Source organism: Lissotriton helveticus, chromosome 11 (genome assembly GCF_964261635.1).
Source record: "Lissotriton helveticus chromosome 11, aLisHel1.1, whole genome shotgun sequence".
In the NCBI taxonomy this organism is placed as follows: domain Eukaryota; kingdom Metazoa; phylum Chordata; class Amphibia; order Caudata; family Salamandridae; genus Lissotriton; species Lissotriton helveticus.
Window position 1 is genome coordinate 1009735629 of NC_136072.1, and position 27995 is coordinate 1009763623.

The window sequence follows — 27995 nt, forward strand, 5'->3', positions numbered from 1 at the left end:
GGGAAACAGACTGCCCAGCCCATACTTATTCAATGTGTGTAAGCAAAACATGTACTGATACCGGTTGAGGTTGTGGTTCTTAACCTGTGGTCCGGGGACCCCTGGGAGTCCTCTATGCCTACTCGGAGTCCACTAATGTTTAGAAAATGAAATGGTAAACAAAGTAAGTTGGTATCCTCAGGCTGATTCGTGGAAGAAACAGAATGCAATACGGAGGATAGGTGGCTTCAATTGAATTTAGAAAATCTCCAACCTTCCCATATGTTTATTAAATAAAACATTTCATAAATTGTGCATTTTTTGATGGATGCTTAGGTCTGTATGATTGTGTATTGTTTTGTGGTTCAAATCATCACAACTGGGCAAGACCGGGTCCACGGCTACCCGTAATGACTCAGTGGGAGTCCATGAATTCCAATAATGATTCAGTGAGGGGGTCTCTGGATTCCAATAATGATTAGTGAGGTTCCAAGATTCCAATAATGATCTGTGGGGGACCTCAGGTTCCAATAATAATTAAATGGTGGGGGCGGTCCAAAAAAGTAACTGTTCTGAAGAATAACGTTTGTGAGTGGGAAATTTCAACTACTGAATCCTGAGCTATCTCTCCTGCTGTCCGATTTTTTACTTTGTTTCAAAAAATTAAAAAAAACTTTACTTAGTGCTTTCAGGTCAACTCCGCAGAAGCATGCACACACAAAAAATAAAGATGCGTGCGCTTTTTTTTTTTTTTAAGCTTCGAGGGAATTTTAGCCCTAAATACAGCAATTTGAAGTTGAATCGGAAAACTATGAAATACAAGCCTTGTGACTGAATTGAACTGTGACGTAGTGGTAATTGTCATTTTTGCTATTCAAAAACTGCAAGCTCTGGTCATTAAAGAACTTTCACTCCAAACTGCCAAGTAAAGTATTTTGAGATGCTGGTGATGAAAACCAAAATACAGAACCTGCAACATTTAGGGCTTGATCTACTTAACAGATGTTAACTGCCAAAACAAACATTACATATTCCAAAAGAAACATTACTGACACTATGTTTCTTTTATTTTTAATATAGAGTAAATATGTTATTCATCAAAACCAAAGTTATCTTAACAAAATATAAACACAAAAATAAAGGCCAGATACAAATATATTTGTCACAATCTCCTTTACAAGAAGACGTCCAAGCGTCTTGTTTCTTCACTGTAGCCATTTCCTTACCAAACGTAGCATTCCCTTGGCGTCACAGGGGTGCTTCTTAAGCATTATTTAAAAGAAATTATCAAGTTTTGACTTAAGAAATCACAGGAACTATGCCAATCCAGTGAAGTTCAAAACCACCAAGCTTGCTTTAGTTGAGTAGAACAGCTATGCTGCTATATTGTGCGTATGACAGCTTTTTATTGTCTAGTACTACAGGGACATTTGTCCTTATGCGAACAGAAATTGCACACTAAAAATGCACAGAGTGGAACAGAAGCATTTTCAGAATTCTTAATCTAAACGTGTTCAGACACTTGCTGTAGCCTTCTCCTCATCCTGTTTTATTCTGTAATCTGCCAATGCAGCTCTTATTGCGTCTTCAGCCAACACTGTGGAATAAACAGGACATTCATTATAAGGCTTGTGAACAATCAAATAGAGCTATATTTGAATACCACTGCACAACATTATAAATGTATCAGAAAAGACATCTAGCCACCACATTGTAAATCACATTAATTGAAAATAGCCAAGGCAAACTATCAAAGTGGGCAAAATCAACCCTTCTGATAAACGTTTATTTTCAAATGGATATTACAATTGTATGGCAATTATGTAGACACAGGGCCACAAGAGGAAGGAAGAGGATGAGGTGGGAAAAAATATCTGGTCCAGTCAACAGATCGGACTTTAATGTAAACATTAACATTGGTTAGCAAATTAAAGTCACATCTGTTACACTTGCCAAAGCTTATTGTTCAGAGCAACCTCGTGCGTTGGGAAATCGAAGAAATTTCCTGAGTAAACTGGGGTGAGTAAAGGGCATTTGCTCACCTACAATATTTCCACGTTCATATGCCATATTACATTTGTCTCTCGGTTATATGTATTTGTTTGTTCAAAGCAATAACCGAGAGGCCTCCTGGCATTGCAATATACACGGAGATCATCTGTCCAGAGCATAAAGTCAGGTTTTAAATTTCTTTCTAAAATGTCTAGATAGTCTGGTGTAACAACTTGCAAAGAAGGGAATTTCATACAGTGACTGCCCTATTGGCGAAGAACCTACCATCCTGAGGAAACTTCCCTATTTTTGGTACCTTTAAGAGGAAGGCAGGGGAAGAGTGAAGGGTTAGCGAAAGTGTCAATCAGGAAAAGCATAGAAAAAAATATATCTTTGTTAATAAGGGTTTTAAATCAAATGCAGAGGTTTTGAAATAAACCTGTGTGTACCCAAGGTAACCAGTGCAAAGTGTTCAGAAAGAAGTGCTGACCTGCCGCATTAGGAGGGGTATGGTATATCTTTCAAGGTAACACTACTCTGGGTTTGCTGAATGGTTTGAATTTACTATAGCGGCAACAAGAATCACACCATACAATATTGCTATTTGACCATAAATACATAGGTGGCGTTATCGCTTCTATGTCAGAGTAATCTCCAGCTACTTTGCATTCAAATAGCGCCAGAGCAGACTAATACCACAAGCATACATGGGGAGCTATTCCCCCCCCCCCTCTCCCGAGGTGCACATGTTGTGCAGGTACTGTGCAAAGGTGCCTGTGAGGGGTTGCATGTTTATACGGCATAAGGGAGGAAGGAGCTGAAGCACAAAAGCTTTGCTTTCCTCCTTTATAACATCTCTAAAGGTATTGAGCAGCAAACACCATAAGTATACCTACCCTTCACAAGCAAGGGGTCACCTATCAGTCAGCAGAAAACCAGCATAAAGACCTTTAGTGAGGCCCGATCCATTCAGTATTACCGGACTGAGTTAATGGTCCGTCCATTACTGGCAGAGAGGGACTCTCTCTCTGATAGCCCCTTTCTATCATATTTTCAACCACATTCAGGCAGGCAAGGCCACCATTGTGTCAGAAGTTCATAACAACCATCGATACATTCAGCACCCAGGAGGTTGGTTTTCTTGAGGACGGCTGCTGGAGGTTTCGGCTGCTCAAAGTGTGCATAGAGTGTGCCTGCAGAGGCTGTGTCGTTAGTGTCTTTGTAGAGTGTGCATTTCTCGCTCTGCTAGGGGTACATCCATGTGGCGATCTACATGAGCGGTGCTGGTCTGAGCAGGGGTTGCCCGTTTCTTTCAATAAGAGATCTAGTAAAGGTGTGTGCAACGAATTTGTATCTGTAGGGAGGCATGTGTGGGTCTATGGGGTAACTTGTGGGCTTGCTGGGGCATGTGCATATGTGTAGAGTGGTTACGTGTCTGTACAATGGGGAGTTCGGGCTGGTGTGGAGTGCAAAAAAACGATGGATTTAGGCCCAGATCTCTGTACTGGGGTGAATGTATGACATTGTTCTGCATTCTGTCCATAAACGAATAGTTTTCTTACCTGTCGGTGTAGTTTTGCAGCTTGAAGATCTTTCTGGATTCACTCTGCTGTGCATTATTCCGCGGTCTTGTGGTTGGGTCCGGATTCGTAGTCTTTTCTTTTCTTTTTTTTTTTTCTTTTCTTAGCCCAGGTGGGCGTCGGCGTCACATCCCCTTGGGTGTATTTCCGGTGACGTCGGCATGCTTCCTGCGGAAGCTCCCACTCTTGGGCGCCATCTTCGGGTTCTTTTTTTCCGTGTTTCTTTCGTTTCCGAAGTAATGGCAATGTTCTATTTAGTTGGTATTTACCGCTTTGTACTTTTCAAAATCCTTTCTTTAGTTAACCACCTCTTCTCTCTCCAGCCTCATCTTTCTGGCGGAGGTGGGTGGGTTCGCTAGTGAATCCAGAAAGATCTTCAAGCTGCAAAACTACACCGACAGGTAAGAAAACTATTCGTTTTGCAGCGTGAATCTTTCTGGATTCACTATGCGGTGCATAGATTTTGTAGCGGTTTCTCATCTCTGTGGCGGCTGGGTGGAAGATGAGCGTTGGGTGTTGAATATGTGCTGTAGCACCTTCTGTCCCACTTGAGCTTCCTTGTTCATTTGTATGTCCACACAGTAGTGCTTCGTGAACGTGTGCACCGAAGCCCATGTTGCCGCCAGGCATATGTCCTCTATGGGTGTGTTAGCCAGGAAGGCTATTGTAGCGCCCTTCTTCCTGGTGGAGTGGGTACGCGTCCCCTCTGCCAGTTCTTGTCCTGCACGCTTGTGGCAGAGTTGAATTGTCTGCGCGATCCATCGTGCAATGGTCTTTTTGGTTACTGCTTTCCCCATGAAGCTGTTTGCGAATGACACAAAAAACTGTTTTGTTTTCCTGTGTCCCTTTGTCCTTTCAATGTAGTGCATGACTGCCCTTCTGGCGTCCAGGGTGTGCAGAGCTCGCTCTGCGCTAGTTGTTGGTTTTTGGAAAAAACTCGGTATCTGTATAGACTGGTTCATGTGAAATTTGGATACCACCTTCGGCATGAAGTGTGGGTCAGTCCTCATCACAACTCTATTGTTGTGTATTTGTATGTAGGGTTCTTGTAGCGTCAGCGCTTGAAGCTCGCTTACTCTGCGTAAGGACGTTATTGCAACCAGGAAGGCTGTTTTCATAGTTAGCATCTTTAGGGAGACCTTGTGAAGTGGTTCAAAGGGCTCTTTCATGAGTTCCGTTAGGACTGTGTTCAAGTTCCATGCAGGTGGCGGCACCCGCTTGGGTGGTGCGATCCTTTTCGCTCCTTCTAGGAATCTCTTCACCACTTGTGATGTGAAGAAGCTCCTGCACGTTTCTCCCCTTGTGTAGGCGACTATCGCTGCCAAGTGAACTCTTAAGGAGGATGAGCTATGGTTCTTCTCCAGCAAGTGCGTCAGGTACCTCAGCACTGTGGAGTCCCTCTTCATTTTATTGTGGAGTCTTTCCTGTCTGCACCATATTGTGAATCTTTTCCATTTCGCAACGTAGCACTTTCGAGTGCTGGGCCTTCGTGCCTCCCGAAGTACCCTCAGGGTGCTTTCTGGTAGTCTCAAATGTGCGAACTCTATGTCCTCAGGAGCCACGCCACTAGGCTCATGCTCTCTGGCTCTGGATGTAGTACCTCTCCGTTCTGCATGGAGAGTAGGTCTTTCCTCCTGCTGAATCTGTGGGGTGCACACTGTCTCATCTCCATGATCTGCGAGTACCATGTCTGCCTCGCCCACTGTGGTGCGACCAGTATCAGTGTCGTGTTGCTCGCTCTGCACTTGCTCAGCACTCTGTGCATCAGGGGTATCGGGGGAAAGGCGTAAGCAAATGTCCCTGACCAATCTATCCATAGGGCATTCCCCAGTGACCCCTCCTCGGGCTGCCTGGATGCGAAGTTTCGGCATTTTGCATTCTGGCGTGTGGCAAACAGGTCCACCGATGGTGTCCCCCACCTGTCGAACAGGTACCTTGTCTCCTGAGCATTGAGCTCCCACTCGTGGGATGCCGATGTCTGCCTGCTGAGCCAATCGGCTTGTATGTTGTCCTTCCCTGGTAGGTGTATGGCTAGCTGTGTTGCACCTCCGGTTTGAAACCTGAGATCCTGAGCCAGGCGTGCCTCCTTTCCGTGACACCCATCATCATGAGCCTGCTGGCTGTGTCTGCCCCATCCAGGGCCGTCTTAAGGCAAGAATTAGCTGCGTTCGTTCCCTCTTCAACCAGCTTTTCGGCCTTCTGCCTGGCATCCTGGGGCAGGTCCTTCACCAACTGCCCCAGCCCCTCCATGATCTGGTACATGTGCCTGTTTATCAGGGCGTTGGAATTAGCCATGCGCCAGTGGGTCGCGGCATTCCGTTCGATCCTTCTGCCCACCAGATCCATCCTTTTGCTCTCCTTATCTGGTGGCGGGCCCGAGGTAGTGGGTACGTTAGCCCTCCTCCTTGCTGTGGCCGTGATAATGGAGTCTGCGGAGACCGTGCCCTGAATGTAGGCCGGGTCCTTTGTGGCATGTTTGTACTTTTTCTCAGTTCTGGGAGTTACTGCCTTGCATGTTGCGGGCTCCCTGAATGCTTCCTTCCCCTGAGCCAAGACGCTTTCGAGCATTGGAAGGAATTGGCTCCTCGTTTGTGTTGGGAGCAATGTTTCTAGAAGGAAGTCTGCTTTCTGCTTCTCTTCATCGAGCTTGAGCTTGAAAGCTGCTGCGGCAGATTGTATCACCGAGTTGTAGGCCCCGATGTCGTCCGGCGGCGAGGGCCTCGAGGGGTAAGTGTCGACCACCTCCTCCGGGCTGTCGGTGTCGACATCGATGTAATCTACCTCCTGAAGGTCGGAGGGTGCAGACTCTGTGTCCGTCCTGCCATCCTCTTTCTCCCCATAGTTGTAACTATCGTAGGGATTCTCGTACTCCTCCTGGTCGTCGATCACCTCGACGTCCTGGTCTTGTTCCTCGGCGACTTCGGCGATCTCCTCTTCCTCCTCGACTGCCTCCACCACCGGTGGCTTGGTCTTGTGAGGGATCGTGAAGGCTTTCATCTTTGCGTCGAAATCTTTCTTCCGCTGCATGATGTTCTCCATTTCAGCCTCGAGGCGCCTTCTCTTCTTCTCCATCTCGGCCGCGTGTTCCGCGTCGGATGGGTCGGCCGCTCTTTTCGGTGGATGGCTCGTCGCCGTGCCTTTCGGTGTCGAAGTTTGAGACGTCGAACCGAATCTTGGGTCTCTGGTCGTCGTCGTCAGTTTTGGGTCTTTCTCCCTCGGCGTCGATCGATCCTTCTCGGGGACGATTTTCGACGTTTTCTGCTGATCAGCAGCTCTCGGCGCCGGGGACTCCTTCTCGGAGGATCCGCTGGGCCTGGGAGTAGTCGCGGACGCCGCCTTTTTTGGCGTCGGCGCTTTCGGGGTCTTGCCCTCGATTTTTCTAGACTCAGAGTCTCTCGGGTTCTTGGGGGCCGAAGAGTCTCTTACCTTGTCAGAAGTCTTCGTGTAATCGGTCTCTACGACCGTGTAGCTGTCGTCTTCGGCGGCAGCGTTGTCTTCTTCCTCGGAGGACATCCCCAGCTCGTAGAGTGACGGAGTCGGGGCCTTCCCCTGCAGGGCGGCGTGTGCTACCCTCTGCCTCTCTCTCACACGAAGGGTCTTCGGGGTGAAGGCGGAACAGGCATTGCAGTCTCCACTTTCGTGGTTCACCGGTAGGCAATCGGGTGCTGGTCCTTCTGCGCGTACTTGTGGTGGCAGTTACGGCAGAACTTGAACGGCGTGTTGTCCATCATCGAGCGTCCTTGGCCTCTCTGGTCGCGTGTTCGTCGACGGTCGTCGAGGATCTCGATGGAAAACGCCTTATCCTTGCTGACTTTTCGTCGATGAAGTCCCCTGGAGTCTTCAGATGACTTCTCCTCGTCTTTTCTGTATTTTCTTTCTTCTTTCTCCAAAAATGTCTGGAGCCCAAACGGGAACGATCCAGACCCGACCGCGGAAAAAAAGAATCTGAAGATGGCGACCAATAGTGGGAGCTTCCGCAGGAAGCATGCCGACGTCACCGGAAATACACCCAAGGGGGTGTGACGCCGACGCCCACCTGGGCTAAGAAAAAGAAAAAAAAAAAAAAAAAAAAACAAAGAAAAGACTACGAATCCGGACCCAACCACAAGACCACGGAATAATGCACAGCATAGTGAATCCAGAAAGATTCACGCTGCAAAACTGTTGTTTTGCATTTGTCACCCAGAGTGGGATGGGTATGGTCAGACGTGAGTCCCATGCTCTCCACACCACTGGAATCAAGCTATCCTGGCTGAAGATGGCCAGAAACCGGTACTAGGATGCTTGATTCCGGTCCAGGAAAGACATGGCTTGGCAGTTCGGGCTGGACTGTTCCCATGAGGCACAGGGTCAAGACTGATTTGCATATGGCCATGTCTGAACTGGGGTGGTGTGGAGTGCAAAAAAAAAACCGATGGATTTAGGCCCAGATCTCTGTACTGGGGTGAATATATGACATTGCTCTGCATTCTGTCCATCAACTGTTGTTTTGCAATGGGGTTGTGTGACAGTGCAAAGGAATGTTTTTGCGGTTGATTTTGGTACCCCTGTGCAGCGGGGGCATGTGCCTGCTGTGCAGTGGGGAGCGGGCTGTCAAAGAACAAGCTGGTATGGAAAAGGAGTCCCAGTATATTATTTTTATTCAGGAGGTATCCTCTACATACAACATTGAGGATATTCAGAGTGTGGAACCCACTCCTTCTGTAGCAAGGGATCCTCCCCAGATGATCCTGGACACAACGGTGTTGGTAGGGTTATGTAGGCACAGCTCAGGGGTAATGTATTAGCTTTTGTTTCCCAGATGAACACAGCATTAATTTATCGTTAGGTTGTACACTGGCACTAGCCAAACAGAGAAGCATACTCGTGACAAGCAGCTCTTCTCTATTTGCACAGAATTTGAATATGTTTTAAGAAATTAATAGTTACAGTATGACTCCATCCTTCTGCAGCTTTTTCAATTATGGTGTTCTACATGAATTCGAACTAATTGCCTGAATAAATAAAGGACAGTCTTTTTATGCTGAGGTGGATAGCTTGGACACTCGCAAACTTCATGTTCGTGTTGCCCCATTTTTTTATGTCTTGCCTCCGCAGCGTTTGCGCTGCCTCTACGAGACATGCTGTATTCAGGATATGTTCAAGAGAAACATGGGAACCCTAATCACTAAAGAACCAGGGTAATAGTTATATAGGAAAAACAGTGTTTCCTGTGGAATGATATACTAGGAGGTTATGATACATAAGCACAATCGTAATATAAAGGGTTAGCTAATGGCAGAGCGCGAAGGAACCACTAACACACCGATTCCAGTGTAGTATATTTTATGGCTTTTTTAAACAATAAAGTTAGGAGTAAACATATCTCAAAACAACATTTGTGCATAGTGTCTCACGTGACAAAGAGAACCTAAACCTAAGTGACAATGTGATTATATAATATACAAGGTTTCCACAGTTTGTACAAGTCTACCATTATCAAAATAATTCCATGTGAACAGCAGCTATATACTATGATGTGTGCTGGGAAAACGGTTCGCTTCTTCCGTTAGTCGACGGAGTTTCGACGCTCAAAACAACGTGGGGTCTCTTAGGAACTATTGATGAAGGGACATCTGAATTTATGATTGTGCAGCCTTGTGAAAATGCTGTGCCACACGTGAAGGAGAGGAAAAGGGTTTACTCACATGAGGACCCGTCCGGGTACTCAATGTGAGGACAGGCTGTCAATCCAATGGGGTATGTAGGCAGGCCAGAGGGGCTCAATTAATTTTACGCCACAGCTGTAGCGTTGTAGAATCCCTTTGTGGATTAACAGTGACAATACACTGGGAGTTTTCGGTAGAAGATTAGAAAAGCCGGACAGCGGGATATGGGCTTGAAAAGCTCTGCCCATTTTCAAGGACGGCTCCAGTTATGTGTGTCGTTACATGTGTTGTTACTCAGACCTTGTAGCATATGGATGAAATTGCCCTGTGCTAAGGTTTGCTATCGGTAGACAATAATGGTTTAAAATAGCATGGAAATGTTCCACTAAACTTTAAATTGTGAATGGAATAAGGCCTGGGGGCATGCCTTTTGTTTGCACCATTTCTCACTGTGCCATCTGAAATCTCACACAAAGTGTTCTAATGAGGCACCCTAGCTTCTGCCCCCGTTGTCTTTATTCTTCTTTTCCAGCCTCGCACACGGAATGTTATAAAACGCAGAGTAGACTTTCGCCAATAATAGTTTTTAATTCATATTTTTACTGAACATGCTTTTTTGGAGAGTTGTTGCCCTTTAAATTCCCTAGAGCATTATCCTGCTTTTTGTGTAGCTGCTTCGTAAATAAACTGTATATGATTTTGCTAGTCAAGAAGGGCAGTTCGCCTCACAAGCAGGTTCAGTGCCGCTGCAAGTACACAGGATTAAAAACAAGCATTGGCATAGCCAATAGGTCTAGCTTTTGGGACCTTATAAGTATTCAGTTATGCAGCACAATGAATATGCTACTTACCAGTATGCATCTGTTCTTGGCATGTAGGGCTGCTAACATTCATATCTTAGCATTAGATCGCCGCCTAGTGTTGGGTCCGGATGATCGCACATTGTTGTCCTGGAAGAGTCTTCGAAGTATCCTGAGATAGGTGGCTCCTCCCCTGGACTACAGTGCGCATGGGCATCGGCTCCATCCCCAGATTGTTTTGCGCCATTGTGGCAGAAGATGGAGTGAAAAGTGTAAAGGATGTCCATGCTAATGAATAAATACAATAGTATATCTGCAGCTGCGACAGGCACCGGGGAGGAGGGCGGGCGATATGAATGTTAGCAGCCCTACATGCCAAGAACAGATGCATACTGGTAAGTAGCATATTCAGTTCGAGGCATGTGGGCTGCTAAATTCATATCTTAGCATAGAATACATAGCAGTCCCTCCATCAGCGGCGGTTGCCCGTGCCAGCTGCAGAAACCTGAAAAAGTGTTTTGAGAACAGCCTGTCCTACAGCAGCTTGCTGCTTGGAATGCACATCAACACAGTAGTGTTTTGTAAAGGTATGTGGTGTAACCCACGTGGCTGCTCTGCAAATATCCTCTAAAGGAATGTTCCCTAGGAAAGCCATGGATGCCCCCAGTTTGCGTGTGGAGTGCGCCCTTGGGGGTATCGTTAAAGTGCGCTTGGCCTTTTGATAACATATCTGGATGCACTTAACAATCCATCTGGCTATTCCTGCTTTGGAAATAGGGTTGCCTTTGTGTTGTGGTGCGAAGGCAACAAAAAGTTGTTTTGTCTTTCTAAAGGGTTGTGTCCTGTCTATGTAGTACATCAACGCCCTCCGTACATCTAAGGTATGGAGCATTCTTTCCGCCACCGTTTGTGGGTTTTGAAAGAATGCCGGTAAGTCAATAGTTTGGTTGAGATGAAACTGTGACACCACCTTCGGAAGGAATTTGGGGTTAGTGCGTAGCACTACCCTATGTGGATGAATTTGAATGAATGGTTCTTGGATTGTGAGCGCTTGCAGCTCACTAACACGCCTTAGAGACGTAATAGCTATTAGGAAAGCTACTTTCCACGTTAGGAACTGGAGTTCACACGAGTGCAGTGGCTCAAATGGAGGTCCCATCAGTCTGGTGAGAACGACATTGAGGTTCCACACCGGAGCTGGCGGTGTTCTTGGGGGAATGACTCGTTTCAGACCTTCAAGGAAAGCTTTAATGGCAGGCACTCTGAAGACAGAGAGATGCTGCCTGTTCTGAAGATAAGCCGCTATGGCGGATAGATGTATCCGAATGGAAGTGTACGCTAGATTGCACTTGTAAAGATGCAACAGATAGCAAATGATGTTAGGGATAGATGCATCTAGCGGGTTGATGTCATTGGCTGTACAGTAAATGACGAAACGCTTCCATTTTGCAGCATAGCATGCTCTGGTAGTTGGCTTCCTTGCCTCCTTGATGATGTTCATGCATTCCGGAGGTAGATTAAGGTATCCAAACTCTAGGACTTCAGGAGCCAGATCGCCAGGTTGAGCTGTTGTGGATCTGGATGCTGAATTTCTCCATGGTTCTGCGTCAAAAGACTGGGCGTGAGGCGCAGTCTTTGATGCGGCACCACTGAGAGTTCGAGGAACGTGGTGTACGATGCTTGGCGCGCCCACGTTGGAGCAACTAGGATGAGAGTCATCGCGTGCTGCCTTAGCTTTCTTGCGACCAGCGGTATCAGAGGGGCTGGCGGAAAAGCGTACGCAAATTTGCCTGACCAGTTCATCCATATCGCATTCCCCTGCGACTGTGGGTGAGGGAACCTGGCGGCAAAGTGTTGGCATTTTGCGTTTTCTTTTGTGGCAAACAGGTCTATCTCCGGATGACCCCACTGCTGGAAGTACGGGTGGAGGACAGATGGGTGTATCTCCCACTCGTGCATTTGATGGCTGTACCTGCTGAGCAGATCCGCCATCTGATTGTCCTTTCCTGGGAGGTGTTCTGCCATGAGGAAAATGTTCCTCTGAATGGCCCACTTCCACATGCTCTGAGCCAGATGAGACAGCTGTGGCGAGTGGGTGCCTCCCTGCTTTTGAATGTAGTACATCGCGGTCATGTTGTCCGTCCGGACTAACACTACCTTGTTGCACAGATGTACAATGAAGGACTTGATCGCCATGAAGATTGCCATCAGTTCCAGATAGTTGATGTGCATCTTCTGTTGCTGCGTCGTCCATAGTCCCTGCACTGTGTAATTGAGCAGGTGAGCTCCCCATCCCTGGAGAGATGCGTCCGTTGTCAGGATAATCTGTGGCACCGGCTCTTGGAACAGTCGGCCCTTGCAAAGGTTGTGTGGATTCCACCAATGCAGAGAGTCGTACGCCCGACTGGTAACCAACACTAGGTCTGTCAATTGTCCCCGAGCCTGTGTCCACTGATTTGCTAAGCACTCCTGGAGCGGACGCATATGCAAGCGTGCGTGAGGGACTATGAAGATGCAGGAGGCCATCATGCCAATCAACTGCATGAACACTCTCGCTGGAAGCGAGTGTTGCGGTCTGAACTTTTGGATCAGAGACTACATGCTGTCTATCCTGACCTGGTTTGGCTGAGCCATGGCCGTCAGGGTATTGATCGTTGCGCCAAGAAACTGCCGGACATGTGCCGGCTGAAGGTGCGACTTTGGGTAGTTCAACGAGAAGCCCAGATCGTGAAGGAGTTGAATGGTAGTCGACATGTCCGCGGCGCACTGTTCCGACTTGGCTTGAACTAGCCAGTCGTCTAGGTAGGGGTAGACATGGATGTTCTGCCTCCTGAGGTGCGCCGCTACTGTCGCCAGGCACTTGGTAAACACTCTTGGGGCTGTGGTCACTCCGAAGGGTAGGACTTTGAACTGATAATGCCTGCCTTGGATAGTGAATCTGAGGTATTTTCTGTGGGATGTGTGTAGTGGTATGTGGAAATAAGCATCCTTGAGGTCTAAGGTTGCTAAGAAGTCTCCTTGGTTTAACAAGGGAAGAATCTGTTGCAGCGTAAGCATATGGAAGTGTTCCGATAGTATGTACAGGTTGAGGGGACGTAGATCTAGAATGGGTCTGAGAGATCCGTCCTTCGGAATGAGGAAGTACAGGGAATATACCCCTGTGCCTTCCTCTCCCACCGGCACGAGCTCGATTGCGCCTTGTTGCAGCATCACCACTACTTCCTGCTGCAATAAGTGCAAGTGCTCTGCGGACATAGGCCTTTGCCTTGGCGGGATGTTGGGTGGAGTGGATTTTAACTCTAGGCAATAACCATACCGGACTAGTTGTCGCACCCACCTGTCTGTGGTGATGTTTCTCCAGACGGGCAGGAACTGCTGCAGTCTCCCCCCGACAGGTGTTAAGTGGTCGGGGGCAGCGACAGAGTCACTGTTTGCTTGGGGTAGAGGAGCGGGAGCTGTTTCCTCTGCCGCGACCTCTGTTGCTGTTATTTCTGTAACCTCCTTTGTTCTGTTTTGTGAACGAGGATTGTGCTCCACCTCTCGAGAACTGAGATTGTTGACCCATTTGTCCTCTGGTGACTCCACGTGCACCTGAGCGACGAAAATTGCTGCCACGAAACTGTTGTGACTGTAGGGCCCCCATGGACTTAGCAGTTTCGGTGTCTTTTTTTTATTTTGTCTAGGGTGGTGTCAACATCTGGACCAAACAGACTATCAGGATTGACTGGCTGATTAAGGATGGTAGTCTGAATATCCGGTTTAAACCCCGAGATGCGGAGCCACGCCTGTCGTCTCAGCATAACGCTAGTGTTGATAGCTCTAGCAGCTGTGTCAGCGGCGTCAAGTGCACACTTGATGGCTGCGTTTGAGATCAGCTTCCCTTCCTCAATAAGCAGTTTGGTGCCTTCTTGAAACTGTGGAGGCAGGTGTTGTATAATCTGGTCTAGGGTGTCGTAATGCGCCCTATCGTAACGTGCTAAGAGTGCTTGTGTATTGGCAATGCGCCAAAAGTTTGCGGCCTGTGCAGCTACTCTTTTGCCCCCTGCCTCTAGCACTTTGGACTCCTTATCCGGGGGAGGAGCTTCACCCGTCGTCTGTGAGTTGGCACGTTTCCTGGCGTTGGCGACCACAAGAGAGTCCAGTGGCAACTGTCCCCGAATGTATACGGGGTCTGCAGGTGCTGGTCTGTACTTCTTTTCAATACGTGGATTGACCACTCGTGCTCTGGTAGGCTCCTTAAATATGTCCGCAGCATGCTTGAGGACTCCTTTAAGCATAGGCAGCGTTTTCACTGTCCTTTCAGAGACTGAAAATGTGTCGAAAAGGAAGTCTTCCTCTACCGGGTCAGCATGCATGTCCACATCATGATTGGCTGCCGCCCTCTCAATTAGTGCATGAAAACCTGCCGAATCCTCTGTTGGGGATGCACGTGCATTAAAAGGCTGCGGGTCAAGCCCCACACTTTGGGTGCCCTGGTCACCAGTGTCATCATATGAATCCGGTTGTGCATCTGGTTCATTGATAGGGAAAGTGTATTGCTAGTCTTCATTATACCCCTCACCCTCAGAGTGTTCTGGTGAGGGAGTAGGGCTCCGTCTTGGAGGAGGCTGGATTGGTTCCATGAGACCTGAAGCGTCTAGGGGCACCCTCTTCTTCTTCAGAGGGATGACATATGAGTCCACTGGCTCTGAAGTGATTTTTCTCTTATAGAGGGTCAATTTGCCTGTGTCAGCGTCGATGAAATGCTCTGAATCATCTTCTGATTCGAGTACCCGACGTGGAAGTGGGCCAGCCGTTGAAGAAACCGTCTTCTTTGGTGCCGATTTGGTGGAAAAAGCTTTCGGCGCCTCCTTCGGCGGCAAAATAAAGAGAAGTTTTCCAGAAGGCTTTGCTGGAGTGTCTTTCTGCGCCTGCGGCGATGATATCGGAGCCGACGTAGCAGAGGCCTTCTCCCGGATTCTCTGTAGCGATTCGGCGATGGGGGACACCTCACTCACCGTGGGTTTTGGCGCCGACGAGGATGTCTTGACCTTACCCTCGGATCCGACGTCTTTGTGGGCCTTGTGCGCTTTGGACGCGGATGCCGCTGTCACCGACCCCGACTCCTGGGACCGGTGCGCAGACGTGCCAGTCTTCGATCCGTGCGCCTGTGTGGCCTCTGCAGAGCCGGCTTTGGCGTGCTTGGACGGCGTCGATTTTGAAGCAGCGGAATCGACGGATTTCTTCGACTTCTGCGGACCGGAGGTCGACGGAGTCGATGGAGTAGCGGGTACAGTCGGTTTCGTCGGTACGGCAGCCATCTTAGGGACACTCGAGTCCTTAAGTTTCGGTTTCGTTTTCGGGTCGGCCATCTTAGATGTAGTCGAACCTGATGGTTTCGGTTTCGATACAGTTTGCTCAGCAAGTATGTCCGTGGCCGGGCCAGAAGGCGGGGCCATGGCTTGCGGCACTGGGTCTTGGGTAAGGCCTACAGGCGATCCCGTGACCTGGTCGGTATCTTCGTAACCTTCGGGGCAGAGCTCGTCCCCTGAGCTATCTGCCGCGGCCCCATAAACCTCTTCGTCGTCTCCTACCTCGTCTACGTATTCAAGGCCTTGACCCACGACTCAGTCGTCGTCTGCCGGATCCGCCTCGACCTCCGTCTCGGGCGGGGAGATCTGAAGATGATGACCCTGGTCCTCTTCTTCTTGGTCGCCGAAGATGTTTTCCGGATCCGGGGCCGCTTGTCTGGCTTCCATGCGCACCGCGCGCCGAAGCTTGAGAGTCTTCTTAGACCGGAACTGTGCACAGGCCTTGCACTTGCCGTCGTCGTGGTCAGGCGAAAGGCATTTGTTACAGACCGGGTGTAGATCGATGTGTGGGTACTTGGACCCACAGAGCGGGCAGTACTTAAACGGGCTCCGCTCCATGTTAAAAAGTTTTGCCGTCGTGTCGCGATGAGAAGGCCTCAAAGTCCGAAGAGCGAAAAAGAACTCCGCTTATTCCGGCTCTAAGAGACGGAAGACTCGAGACCGTGCGCAGACAATACCGACGCAAACAAAAACGAGGCCTTTTGGCCGCTAAAAGTTAGTTTTTCTCGGTTTCGACAGAGAGACGTCGAGACCACATCCGAACCCAATGGCGGAAAAAAACAATCTGGGGATGGAGCCGATGCCCATGCGCACTGTAGTCCAGGGGAGGAGCCACCTATCTCAGGATACTTCGAAGACTCTTCCAGGACAACAATGTGCGATCATCCGGACCCAACACTAGGCGGCGATCTAATGCTAAGATATGAATTTAGCAGCCCACATGCCTCGAACTATCCTTGGTGTAACAACATTGAATATGCTACTTACCAGTATGCATCTGTTCTTGGCATGTAGGGCTGCTAACATTGATATCTGATGCATAGATCGCCGCCTAGTGTTGGGTCCGGATGATTGCACATTGTTGTCCTGGAAGAGTCTAAGTATCACGAGATAGGTGGCTCCTCCCCTGGACTACAGTGCGCATGGGCATCGACTCCATCCCCAGATTGTTTTTAGCCATTGTGGCAGAGATGGAGTGAAGGATGTCCATGCTAATGATGAATCTAGAGAGAGAGTATCTGCAGCCGCTACGGGCACCGGGGAGGAGGGCGGGCGATATGAATGTTAGCAGCCCTACATGCCAAGAACAGATGCATACTGGTAAGTAGCATATTCAGTTCGAGGCATGTGGGCTGCTAAATTCATATCTGATGCATAGAATACATAGCAGTCCCTCCATTAACGGCGGTTGCCCGTGCCAGCTGCAGAAGCTTGAAAAAGTGTCTTGAGAACAGCCTGTCCTACAGCTGCTTGCTGTTTTGAATGCACATCCACACAGTAATGTTTGGTAAATGTGTGTGGTGTAGACCATGTGGCTGCTCTACAAATATCCTCTAAGGGAATGTTCCCAAGGAAAGCCATGGAGGCCCCCAATTTGCGTGTGGAGTGCGCCCTTGGGGGTATTGTTAAAGTGCGCTTAGCTTTTTGATAACAGATTTGAATGCATTTAACAATCCATCTGGCTATTCCTGTTTTGGAAATGGGGTTGCCTTTGTGCTGTGCTGAGAAGGCAACAAAAAGTTGTTGTGTCTTTCTAAAGTGTTGTGTTCTGTCAATGTAGTACATTAGCGCCCTCCTAACGTCTAATGTATGAAGCATTCTTTCTGCTACTGTTTGTGGGTTTTGGAAGAATGCAGGCAGGTCAATAGTTTGGTTGAGATGAAACTGTGACACCACTTTAGGAAGGAATTTGGGGTTAGTGCGGAGCACCACCCTGTTTGAATGTATTTGGATGAATGGTTCTTGGATTGTGAGCGCTTGCAGCTCACTGACACGTCTGAGCGATGTAATAGCAATGAGAAAAGCCACTTTCCATGTTAGAAATTGAATTTCGCAGGAGTGCAGTGGCTCAAAAGGTGGACCCATCAGCCTAGTGAGGACCACATTGAGGTTCCACACTGGAGCTGGTGGTGTTCTTGGAGGAATGACTCGTTTCAGTCCCTCTAGGAAGGCTTTAATGGCAGGCACCCTGAAAACAGAGATGCTGCCTATTCTGGAGATAAGCCGCTATGGCGGATAAGTGTATCCGAATGGAAGCGTACGCCAGATTGCATTTGTAAAGATGTAACAAATAGCAGATGATGTTAGGAATGGATGCATCTAGCGGGTTGATCTTGTTGTCTGCACAGTACATGACAAACCGCTTCCATTTAGCTGCATAGCAAGCTCGGGTAGTGGGCTTACGTGCCTCCCGGATGATGTCCATGCATTCCGGAGGCAGGTTGAGGTAGTCAAATTCTAAGACTTCAGGAGCCAGATCGCCAGATTGAGCGGTTGCGGATCTGGGTGCTGAATGTCGCCATGGTTCTGCGTCAAGAGCCGGGATGTGAGATGCAGCCTTTGATGCGGTACCACGGAAAGTTCTAGAAACGTGGTGTACCATGGTTGGCGTGCCCATGTTGGAGCAACCAGGATGAGAGTCAGAGTGTTGCTTTAGCTTTCTTGCCACCAGCGGAATGAGAGGCGCTGGGGGAAAAGCGTACGCAAATTTGCCGGACCAGTTCATCCATATCGCATTCCCTTGCGATTCTGGGGGAGGGAACCTGGCGGCAAAGCTTTGGCATTTTGCGTTTTCCCTTGTGGCAAACAGGTCTATCTCTGGATGACCCCATTGCTGGAAGTACGGGTGGAGTACCGATGGGTGTAACTCCCACTCGTGCATTTGATGGCTGTACCTGCTGAGCAGATCCGCCATCTGATTGTCCTTGCCCGGGAGGTGTTCTGCCATGAGGAAGATGTACCTCTGAATGGCCCACTTCCACATGCTCTGAGCCAGATGAGACAGCTGTGGAGAGTGAGTACCTCCCTGCTTCTGGATGTAGTACATGGCTGTCATGTTGTCCGTCCGGATCAACACGACTTTGTTGCACAGATGTACTTTGAAGGACTTGAGCGCCATGAAGATCGCCATCAATTCTAGGTAGTTGATGTGCAACTTCTGCTGCTGGGTGGACCACAGTCCCTGCACAGTGTAGTGGAGCACATGGGCTCCCCACCCTTGGAGAGATGCGTCCGTTGTTAGGATTATCTGTGGCACTGGCTCTTGGAACGGTCGGCCCTTGCAAAGGTTGTGTGGATTCCACCAATGCAGAGAGTTGTATGCCCGACCGGTCACCAACACTAGGTCTGTTAGCTGTCCCTGAGCCTGTGTCCACTGATTTGCCAAGCATTCTTGGAGCGGGCGCATGTGCAGCCTCGCGTGCGGGACTATGAAGATGCAGGAGGCCATCATGCCTATCAACTGCATGAACACTCTCGCTGGGAGGGAGTGTTGTGGTCTGAATTTTTGGCACAGCGACTGAATGCTGTTGATTCTGACTGGGTTTGGCTGAGCCATAGCAGTCAGGGTGTTTATTGTCGCGCCCAGATACTGCCGCACATGGGCTGGTTGAAGGTGCGACTTCGGGTAGTTTAGCGAGAACCCCAGGCTGTGAAGGAGCTGAATAGTGTGGGACATGTCCGCGGCGCACTGTTTTTCCGACTTTGCTTGAACAAGCCAGTCGTCTAGGTACGGGTAGACATGTATGTTCTGTCTCCTGAGGTGCGCCGCCACCGTCGCCAGACACTTTGTAAACACTCTGGGGGCAGTAGTTACCCCGAAGGGCAGGACTTTGAACTGATAGTGCCTGTTTAGAATGGTAAACCTGAGGTATTTTCTGTGGGATGGGTGGAGTGTGGTATGTGGAAATAAGCATCCTTGAGGTCCAAGGTTGCTAGGAAGTCCCCTTGATTGAGCAGGGGAAGGATTTGTTGCAGTGTTAGCATGTGGAAGTGTTCTGACAGTATGTACATGTTGAGGGGGCGTAGATCCAGACTAGGTCTGAGGGATCCGTCCTTCTTTGGGATGAGGAAGTACAGGGAATAGACTCCTGTTCCTTCCTCCTCTACCGGTACGAGCTCGATTGCGCCTTTTTGCAGCATCACCAGTACTTCCTGCTGCAATAAGTGCAAGTGCTCTGCCGACGTAGGACGGTGTCTTGGGGGAATGTTGGGGGAGTGGATATTAACTCTAAACAGTAACCGTACTGGATAAGTTCTCTCACCCACCTGTCCGTGGTGATGGACGTCCAGACTGGCAGGAAACGCTGGAGTCTCCCCCCGACCGGAGTGGTATGGTCGGGGGGCAGTGACAGAGAGTCACTGTTTGTTGGCAGCAGAGGAGCGGGAGTTGTTGTTTCCTCTGCCCTTGGCACTGTTGCCTCTGTAACCCCCTCTACCCTGCTTGGGGTACGAGGATTGCGCACCACCCCTCGCATATTGTGTTTGTTGGCCCAATTGTCCTCTGGTAACACCGCGTGCTCCTGAGCGACGAAAAGTGTTCCCCCTGAATTGTTGAGACTGAAGCGCCCCCATGGACTTAGCAGTCTCGTTGTCCTTTTAAATTTTTTCAAGGGTGGCGTCTACATCTGGACCAAACAGGGTGTCAGGATTGACGGGCTGGTTGAGGATTGTAGTTTGGATGTCAGGCTTAAACCCAGATATACGAAGCCAAGCTTGTCGCCTCAACATGACGCTAGTGTTAATCCCCCTAGCCGCTGTATCTGCCACATCAAGTGCACACTTTATTGCAGCGTTGGAGATAAGCTTTCCCTCTTGTATGAGTGTCTCGGCTGCTTCTTTAAACTCATCAGGTAGGTGTTGAAGGAGCTGTTCTAGGGTGTCGTAATGCGCCCTATCGTATCGTGCCAATAGTGCCTGCGTGTTTGCGATACGCCATACATTGGCAGCCTGCGCTGCCACCCTCTTGCCTGATGCCTCAAGCACTTTCGACTCCTTGTCTGGGGGAGGAGCTTCACCCGTTGTTTGGGAGTTTGCCCTCTTGCGGGCATTTGAGACCACCAACGAGTCCAGGGGCAACTGTCCTCGAATATATGCAGGGTCTCCAGGTGCTGGCCTGTATTTTTTCTCGATGCGTGGGTTCACCACCCTTGCCCTGGTAGGTTCCTTAAAGATCTCTGGGGCATGTTTAAGGACACCTTTAAGCATAGGAAGTATTTTAACTGTTCTCTCAGAGACGGAGAAAGTGTCAAATAAAAAGTCTTCTTCTACCGGGTCAGCATGCATGTCCACATTATGATTTGCTGCTGCCCGTTCGAGTAAAGCATTAAATGCAGCAGAATCCTCTGTTGGAGATGTACGTGGCCCAAAACCTTGTGGATCATGCACCACCTGATGCCCACTTTGGTCCCCAGCGTCGCCATATGAGTCCTGCTGAACATCAGGGTCATTGTCCACTGGGAAATTGTATTGGTCCTGCTGTTCGTCATCATCCCCACCTGATTGGTTGGGGGAAGGCGATGGACTCCTTCTCGGTGGAGGCAGAATAGGCTCTACAAGTAAAGGGACGTCTTGTGCCGGCCTCTTCTTCTTTAGTGGAATAACATACGATTCCAGTGGCTGGGAAGTGATTTTCCTTTTATAAAGGGTCAATTTTCCTGTGTGGGCATCGATACAATGCGCAGATTGCTCCTCAGAAGCAAGATATGGATCCGAGAGGCCTTTTGGCGCTGATGGATCCGACGGTTTTGGCACCGACGTGGTTGCGAAGGCCTTTGGGGCCACTTTTGGTGGCAGAGTGTAAAGAAGCTTGCTTGAGGACTTCTGAGGTGTGTCCACTGATTTTGGAGCCGATGGCGTGGAAGCAGTGGACGATAATGCCTTTTCCTTAATACGCTTAAGGGAGTCAGTAACCTGCTTCGTAAAGGAGGCAGAGGGTTTTGGAACCGACGGCCGATCTTCTGAGTCGTCGGTGTTGTGTGTTGTCGACGGTATTGGCATCGACGAATCTTCGGCCGCAATGCTTTGGGGCTCTGTTGAAGGCTTTGGCACCGATGCTGCAGATCCCGCATCCTTGTGCCGATGCGTTGAGCTAGCGGCCTTTGGTTCTTGGCTTTTAGTCGACTTTGGGTCGGCCGTGCGTTTACCGGACGGCGCCGTAGCAGCGCCCGAAGGCGTCTCAAGAGGTTTAGGTGTCCGTGCCGGAGCAACCGAGGTCGACGGCTGGTGGACGGCCTTCTTGGAGGAGGTTTCTTTGTGTACCTTCTGCGGCATTGTCGACTCAACAGCCTTCTTCGACTTTTGTGTGCCGGAGGCCGACGGAGTCGATGAAGGAGCAGGCTTTGTTATTTTTTGTTGGACGTCGGCCATTTTAGGTTGTCGTCGAGTCCGTAGGTTTCGGTTTCGACTGAACGTCGGCCATCTTGTGTCCCGTAGGATCCGAAAGTTTCGGTTTCGAAACGGGCAATTGCGGGTCCGCTTGAGTGTCCGTGGCCGGGCCAGAAGGCGGGGCCGGGGAGAGCGGTGCATGGTCGTGGGTAAGGCCGTGTGGCGATCCCGTGACCTGAGCCTCAACAACGTAGACCTCGGGGCATAGCTCTTCCTCGGAGCTATCTTCCACGGCCCCATAAACTTCTTCGTCGTCCCCTACCTCCTCGAAGTATTCAAGGTCTGGGGCCTGTCCTCCGACGTATTCCTCTGGATCGGCCAGGACCTCCGTCGACGGTGGCGATATCTGGAGATGATGGCTATCGCCTTCCTCGTCGGGGTCGCCGAAGATGTTGTCGGGTGCCGGGGTCGCTCGCTGGGCCTCAAGGCGCACCGCGCGCCGAAGCTTGAGCGTCTTCTTGGACCTGAACTTGGAGCAGGCCATGCAGTTTTCTTTGTTGTGGTCCGGCGAAAGGCACTTATTACAGACCGGATGCACATCGATGTGTGGATATTTGGATCCACAGACGGGGCAGAACTTGAACGGGCTCCGCTCCATGTTAAGTTCGTCGAATCTTGCTGCGACGAGAAGGCCTCGATGTCCGAGGAGTTAGTCGACTCCGGAGATATCCGGCTTAGAGAGCCGGGCGACGCTCGAGACCGTACGCAAACAATACCGACGTAGGTAACGAAGGCCTTTTGGCCTTAAGATGAAAGTTTATCGGTTCCGACACGGAGACGTCGAAACCACATCCGAACCCAATGGCGGAAAAAAACAATCTGGGGATGGAGTCGATGCCCATGCACACTGTAGTCCAGGGGAGGAGCCACCTATCTCGTGATACTTCGAAGACTCTTCCAGGACAACAATGTGCAATCATCCGGACCCAACACTAGGCGGCGATCTATGCATCAGATATGAATTTAGCAGCCCACATGCCTCGAACAAACTGTTGCATAGCTAAACACTTATAAGGTCTCAAAGGGGAGACCTATTGGCTGGGTCATACATAGGGATTAGAAACAGTGGTCCCTTTGGGTGTCCAACATTTTCAATGATCAAGGTAGGATGGTAAAATTAGGCGAACTATGAAGAGCACACCATACAGCAAACCAACAATCTCATAAAATCCAGCTATTGTTATAAAAATTTCAAAGCTTGATGATTGAAGATGCTACAGTGAATTGTGAAGGTAAAGGACAGTTACTGTCCAATTGGGTCAATATCCTAACTGACATACTCCAAAATCGATAGACTACTCTACGAATTGGGGACTGTCACTTGGGGTATTGACTCTATCCGGAATTAACTTGTTTGAAACCATTCTATCCTTTATATAAAATCTTTGCTGCCAAATCATTGAGTTTGTACTTACTTTTGTCACGAGCACTGCACTGTCACATTTACTGCTCACTTAGAACCTTTGGTCCTCACTCTTGATAGGGAAGTCCACTCAACAGAAGAGGCCTGTGGACTTTGGGCCACAGTCTTTTTGGCCTGCACTGTACTGCCTGAATTAAACAGCGCTGATGCTGGGGTTGGAGAAATGCCCATTGATAAGGGTGAGGAGGGAAGCCGAAACACTGGAGGCACCCCCTGGAAAAAAACATGAGAAAACAAATGGGGTAAACACCAGCCACAAGCGTGTGTTGGTGTTTGCTCCATCCACGTTAACATGTCCACAGATTGACAGAAGGAAGTCGCTGTGATGCAATCGAGGGTGGGCTTAATTAGTCCTAGCAGGTCCTGTTGAAACAATTCAGACGTTTGCTGTTTATCAAATATTTTAGTTCTGTAAGGGATTTGAGGAGGCCAAATGTGGCTTTTTTTCTCTACTCATCCAAGCACAACCGGACCCCGATGATAAATGCGTGGTGCTGTTTAGCTCCGTGCCATAAGATGGCTTATAAAATAGTATCACTGTATGAAACCCAATTTCACTCAAATATATACAAATTCATATACCAATGTAGTGATTAGGCAAAACAGGAGTACGAATTAACGCCCTCCAACATTCAGGTGTAAATTTACCGGGCACAGTACGTCGGCCATTTGGTAACTTTTAGAAAACATTATTTTCTAACTGCAGGCAATTACGCTGTGACAGGGGGGGAACTTTGTTCGGATCGCTGAAAACAAAGCACGACTCAAGTCACAGGCCCTTTATTAACGTGCACCTCCAGCACTAGAAAATACACGACTTCCTTTAACAAGGGATATTAGCGAAATCAGATAAGCCATTACATGCATCGCTGCATTTAGTCAGAGCATTTCATGTCTGCTAATTGAAGTCTACCATCCCGCATCTCTAGAAATAGACAGCCATGGTTTGTGCTTGAGGGCACTGAGGTTTCAGAAGCAAACAGAGCATAAAAAAGATTGCAGTATAATTCTATAGTTACAGTCGTCCTTCAATATACACATAGGTGCACAGAGCGCTTCTCTGACACGGCTAAGTACAGTATTGTAATAACAAAAATATCAAGGGAGGTACAATGCGGTGTTGGTAACAGTGGCGATAAAGTCATCAGCAATTTCTCGCTACAGAAGATGTCTCCGTTCCCACGGATGCAGCTAATGTGGCAGAATCGGGGACACTGCTTCACATCACAACAGGAACAAGCTCGGCAGTGAAAGCGACTGCGCTGTAACATGAGCCACGATAAGGAGGAATGCAGCTGGCACATTGCGCGCTGCAGCACGCTCCCGAGAAACGGCGTGGGAGGGAACCTTTAGAGAAAAGGCGGGACATGCACCTGCCTTTGGCCAAGAGCGGGCTTTTATTTTTGAAAGCCACACGCAAAGGTCAACAGAATGTGTGGAAGTTGAAAAACCCCACGGACAAGTTTTGAGAAAGTCTGGAGTGATTCCAAGAGGCCTCCCCAAAGAGCAGCGCATGTGCGCTGCACTAGGCTCGACCTAAAAAGTCTAGCGCTATAACGTTATCCAATTTCTAGGAAAATGCCTAATTTCAAGTCACGAAGTGACCACCTCCCGAAGTAGACAGGGTGGGATATCAAACTAAAGATGTAAACATGCTTCCAATGGGTGAGTAGTTCTATGCCATAACACATGGCAAAAGAAATGCTATGCGCATTTGAAGAAAGGAAAAAAAATGAACATGCAACAAGCCCCAACATCTTTTAGAAGACACCTCTCGAGACTGCTGTGTTAAGAAAATCATCCTTTCTGGCTTATAGAAAACAAAGAATATATGAAAAAATCCTGCGATCCCTAGGAATACTGACAGCTAGCTGTGAAAGCAGCATTTAAATTGTATTTGGGTAGTGAAGGTATTACACAGCCAAGGATGTCCTACCTAGACCATTTGCATTTGTCACTGTTATGCTTTGACCCTAATGGAGCGATGGGGACCGTTCTGACATTTTTAGAGATGCACCACAAAGAATGAAATGCGTTTTTTTTTTTTAACAAGATGGAGATATCGAACCAGTGTAGGGGAACCCAGTAGTTAATTGCAGATAAGAACTGGAAGTAGGAGTGTTTAAGACTTATCATAGGCTACTACAGTATGAGAAAACACTTTATGAAGTGATAGAATGACGGGCTTTATAAGCACAGGTAAATAATTAAGGAAAGCATTGCATAACTGAGTTTATGTACACACCCACTTTTTACATATAAAAAGAAACGTGTTGGGGCTTAAAGAAACAAAAATATCCTGCCACATCTTGTCAGTGTAAGCAAATATTAAACAAACTAGCTAGGAATCGCAGGGTGCCTGAAGTCAGCACACCAGTAGGCTGTATGGGGTAACGAGACAGTAACACAAGGTTGTTTGGAGAAACAAAACTCTGCAAAAAAAGAACCATTATTTCAAACTCTGCACAGCTCTATAAGTAAATCAGAAACCGGAACTCAGTTCACGGGTAGATGTCCACACTGCTGAGTGCAGCTTACACACGCACACTATTGTGTCTTAAAGAATCCTAGTGCTAATGTAAAAAAGAAATCAACATGTCACATGACAAAATGATCAGCAGCGGCAGGCTTAAAGGGCTAATGCATATGCATACACTGCAGGGATCTCGGTTTGACACGGTGCTCACAGGCTGGAATCTGAGGATTCAATTACATTTTCTGATGTTGATAAAGGAGTACCATTAGGTTCAGCAGCACCACAGGATTCCACATGCCACAATATTCAACAGCACACCACATAATTAGACTCCACACCACAAAATACAATTCCACATAATTTCACTCCATTACACACAATCCCAACTCACATAATTCCAGGACACTCAATGCGGTCTAATTACTAACAACATAATTCCAACGCACACCATGCCACAATCCCACAACACAAATCCACTCAACACCACACAATTCCACAACTAACAATTCCAATCTAACCCACATAATTCCACTACACACGGCATACATACACTCCATAATATATGGATAACAGACATTGCCATTTACAACGCCAATAGCTCCAACTCCTCCAGCAAAAGCAAGACCTATAGCATTTCCAATGCTTGCTTGTATTTGCTTCTTCAACAGTAACCCTAGGTAAAGGGAGTAATGTCTCCTGTTGGAGAACACCAAGATGTTAAACTGAGCAAAACCAATGCCACCCTTGATTTTGCTCTATTCATCCAGTTGCTCAGTTGCCAGTATCTCTAAGGAACTGATAGAACTGGAAGCCGCCACTCCTGTACAAGGACCTTTAACGAAGAAAACCTTGAAATCCACCCTGAGACAGGTTCTGGGGTGGATACTGGGGCTGGAAACCGTCTATTCTTTTGATTGGACTGTTGTGCTCCTTACTTCTTAGGTCTCACATGAAAGTTGACTCAGAATTGCTGCCTAGCCTGGCCCTTTTTGATACAGTCTATCTGGAGCCTCAAAGGGCTTTCTGAAGGAAAAGTGGTCTTTTTTTGTTTAAGGCACAAGAAACACAGAACTTCAGTTCGTAATATTTGGATCGCTTCATGTGTAATAGTAGTAAAAAGTAGAAATGGAAAACCTAAATGTGCCAATATGTTGCTGCTGTCTGTTCAACCAGAGACCAGACTGTCATTGCGGCCACATGCACATCTGGAAGTTTACTCTATGGCCTACTAGTTTTGACAATAGGAGCACAACATCTGCCAGCTCTATAACGGGATGGTCTGAAAAAGCTTCTACTCCAAAAGGATGGACATACGCCGACACACTTTTACCTTTACGTTTACATCTATTTTTATTGTCACAACTTCAGCTCAATAGAGTGGAACTATGCCCATATTGGGGGGGGCACACTTCACCCCCGCCCCATTAACACAGGGTAACTTTTCAAACAAATAATTCCCCCCTCGCCGAACATCCCTCCCGCTCCCTACCAGAGTACCAGTAACCATGTGGATATACAAAACCAAGAGTCTCAATACAGTATCATTCAATGAATGCCCTACGCTTCCTCAGCGGGGGCCGGGTCTGTGAGTCGTAATAATCATAAGTAGCAGGGGCGGGTCAGCTCCCTGAATTCTCGGGACAGGTCACTGCAGGTCGGGGTTCCCCTATGTAACCTGACAGAGGTCAAGTACCAATAGCTGGCGATTTTCACTGTTGTTTCAGTACCAGCTGTATTATAGGCAGAGTGTCTTGCTCTGTAGAAGATGTTGTGCCACTCCTTGTGAGAGCTGGGTCCTAGTTTCGCTTCCCTGCGCCATGGAGCAGGGGATTAGTCCTCGGTCTGAACGGGCCAAAGCAGGCCATACAGTTAACCGCATGCGCGCTAGCGGTTTTCCCGCTGCGGTTTTAAAAAAGCCGCGTTACATGACGAGCTCAGCTCGTCATCAGTGTGCGAGCGGTGTAACTCATGACGAGCTGAGCTCGTCATGAGCGCCGAAGTGGTTAAGTAATGAAGCGTTGGTCTGATTTTCTGCCCAGGTGCCATTTTTCATACCTCATAAGTGGGCGCTCAGAGCCCTTGCAATGGATGGAGCAACCAGTGTCTGGTATGTAGACAGCAGAACCGTTCATCCTCAGGGATAGAATAATCCATTTACACTTTTAACTTTAAAAGATGAACTGCAGAAAGACAAGCAGTTGGTACTGGAAGCAATGTTCATGTGAATACAAATCATTTTACCTAGTACATCTAGTCAGCAGCACTATCAAATGTCCTTATTCCCAGGAATTGCTTCAAAACCCATGAAACCGCCAAGATGTCAGCCAGTGTACCGCCTAAGGATAAACTGATGCTGTATTTA

At 48.4% G+C, this 27995-nt stretch overlaps 1 protein-coding gene across 1 annotated transcript in view; it reads right to left on the reverse strand.

Annotated features, from left to right (window-relative positions):
- Positions 1–1028: 1028 nt before the first annotated feature.
- Positions 1029–27995, reverse strand: part of ISCU (iron-sulfur cluster assembly enzyme) — a 96882-nt gene continuing 69915 nt past the window's right edge. The window contains exon 5 of the mRNA XM_078667410.1: positions 1029–1576. Within this exon, the coding sequence (XP_078523536.1) occupies positions 1494–1576 (83 nt within the window). The 3' untranslated portion in view covers positions 1029–1493. The remainder of the gene's footprint in view (positions 1577–27995) is intronic.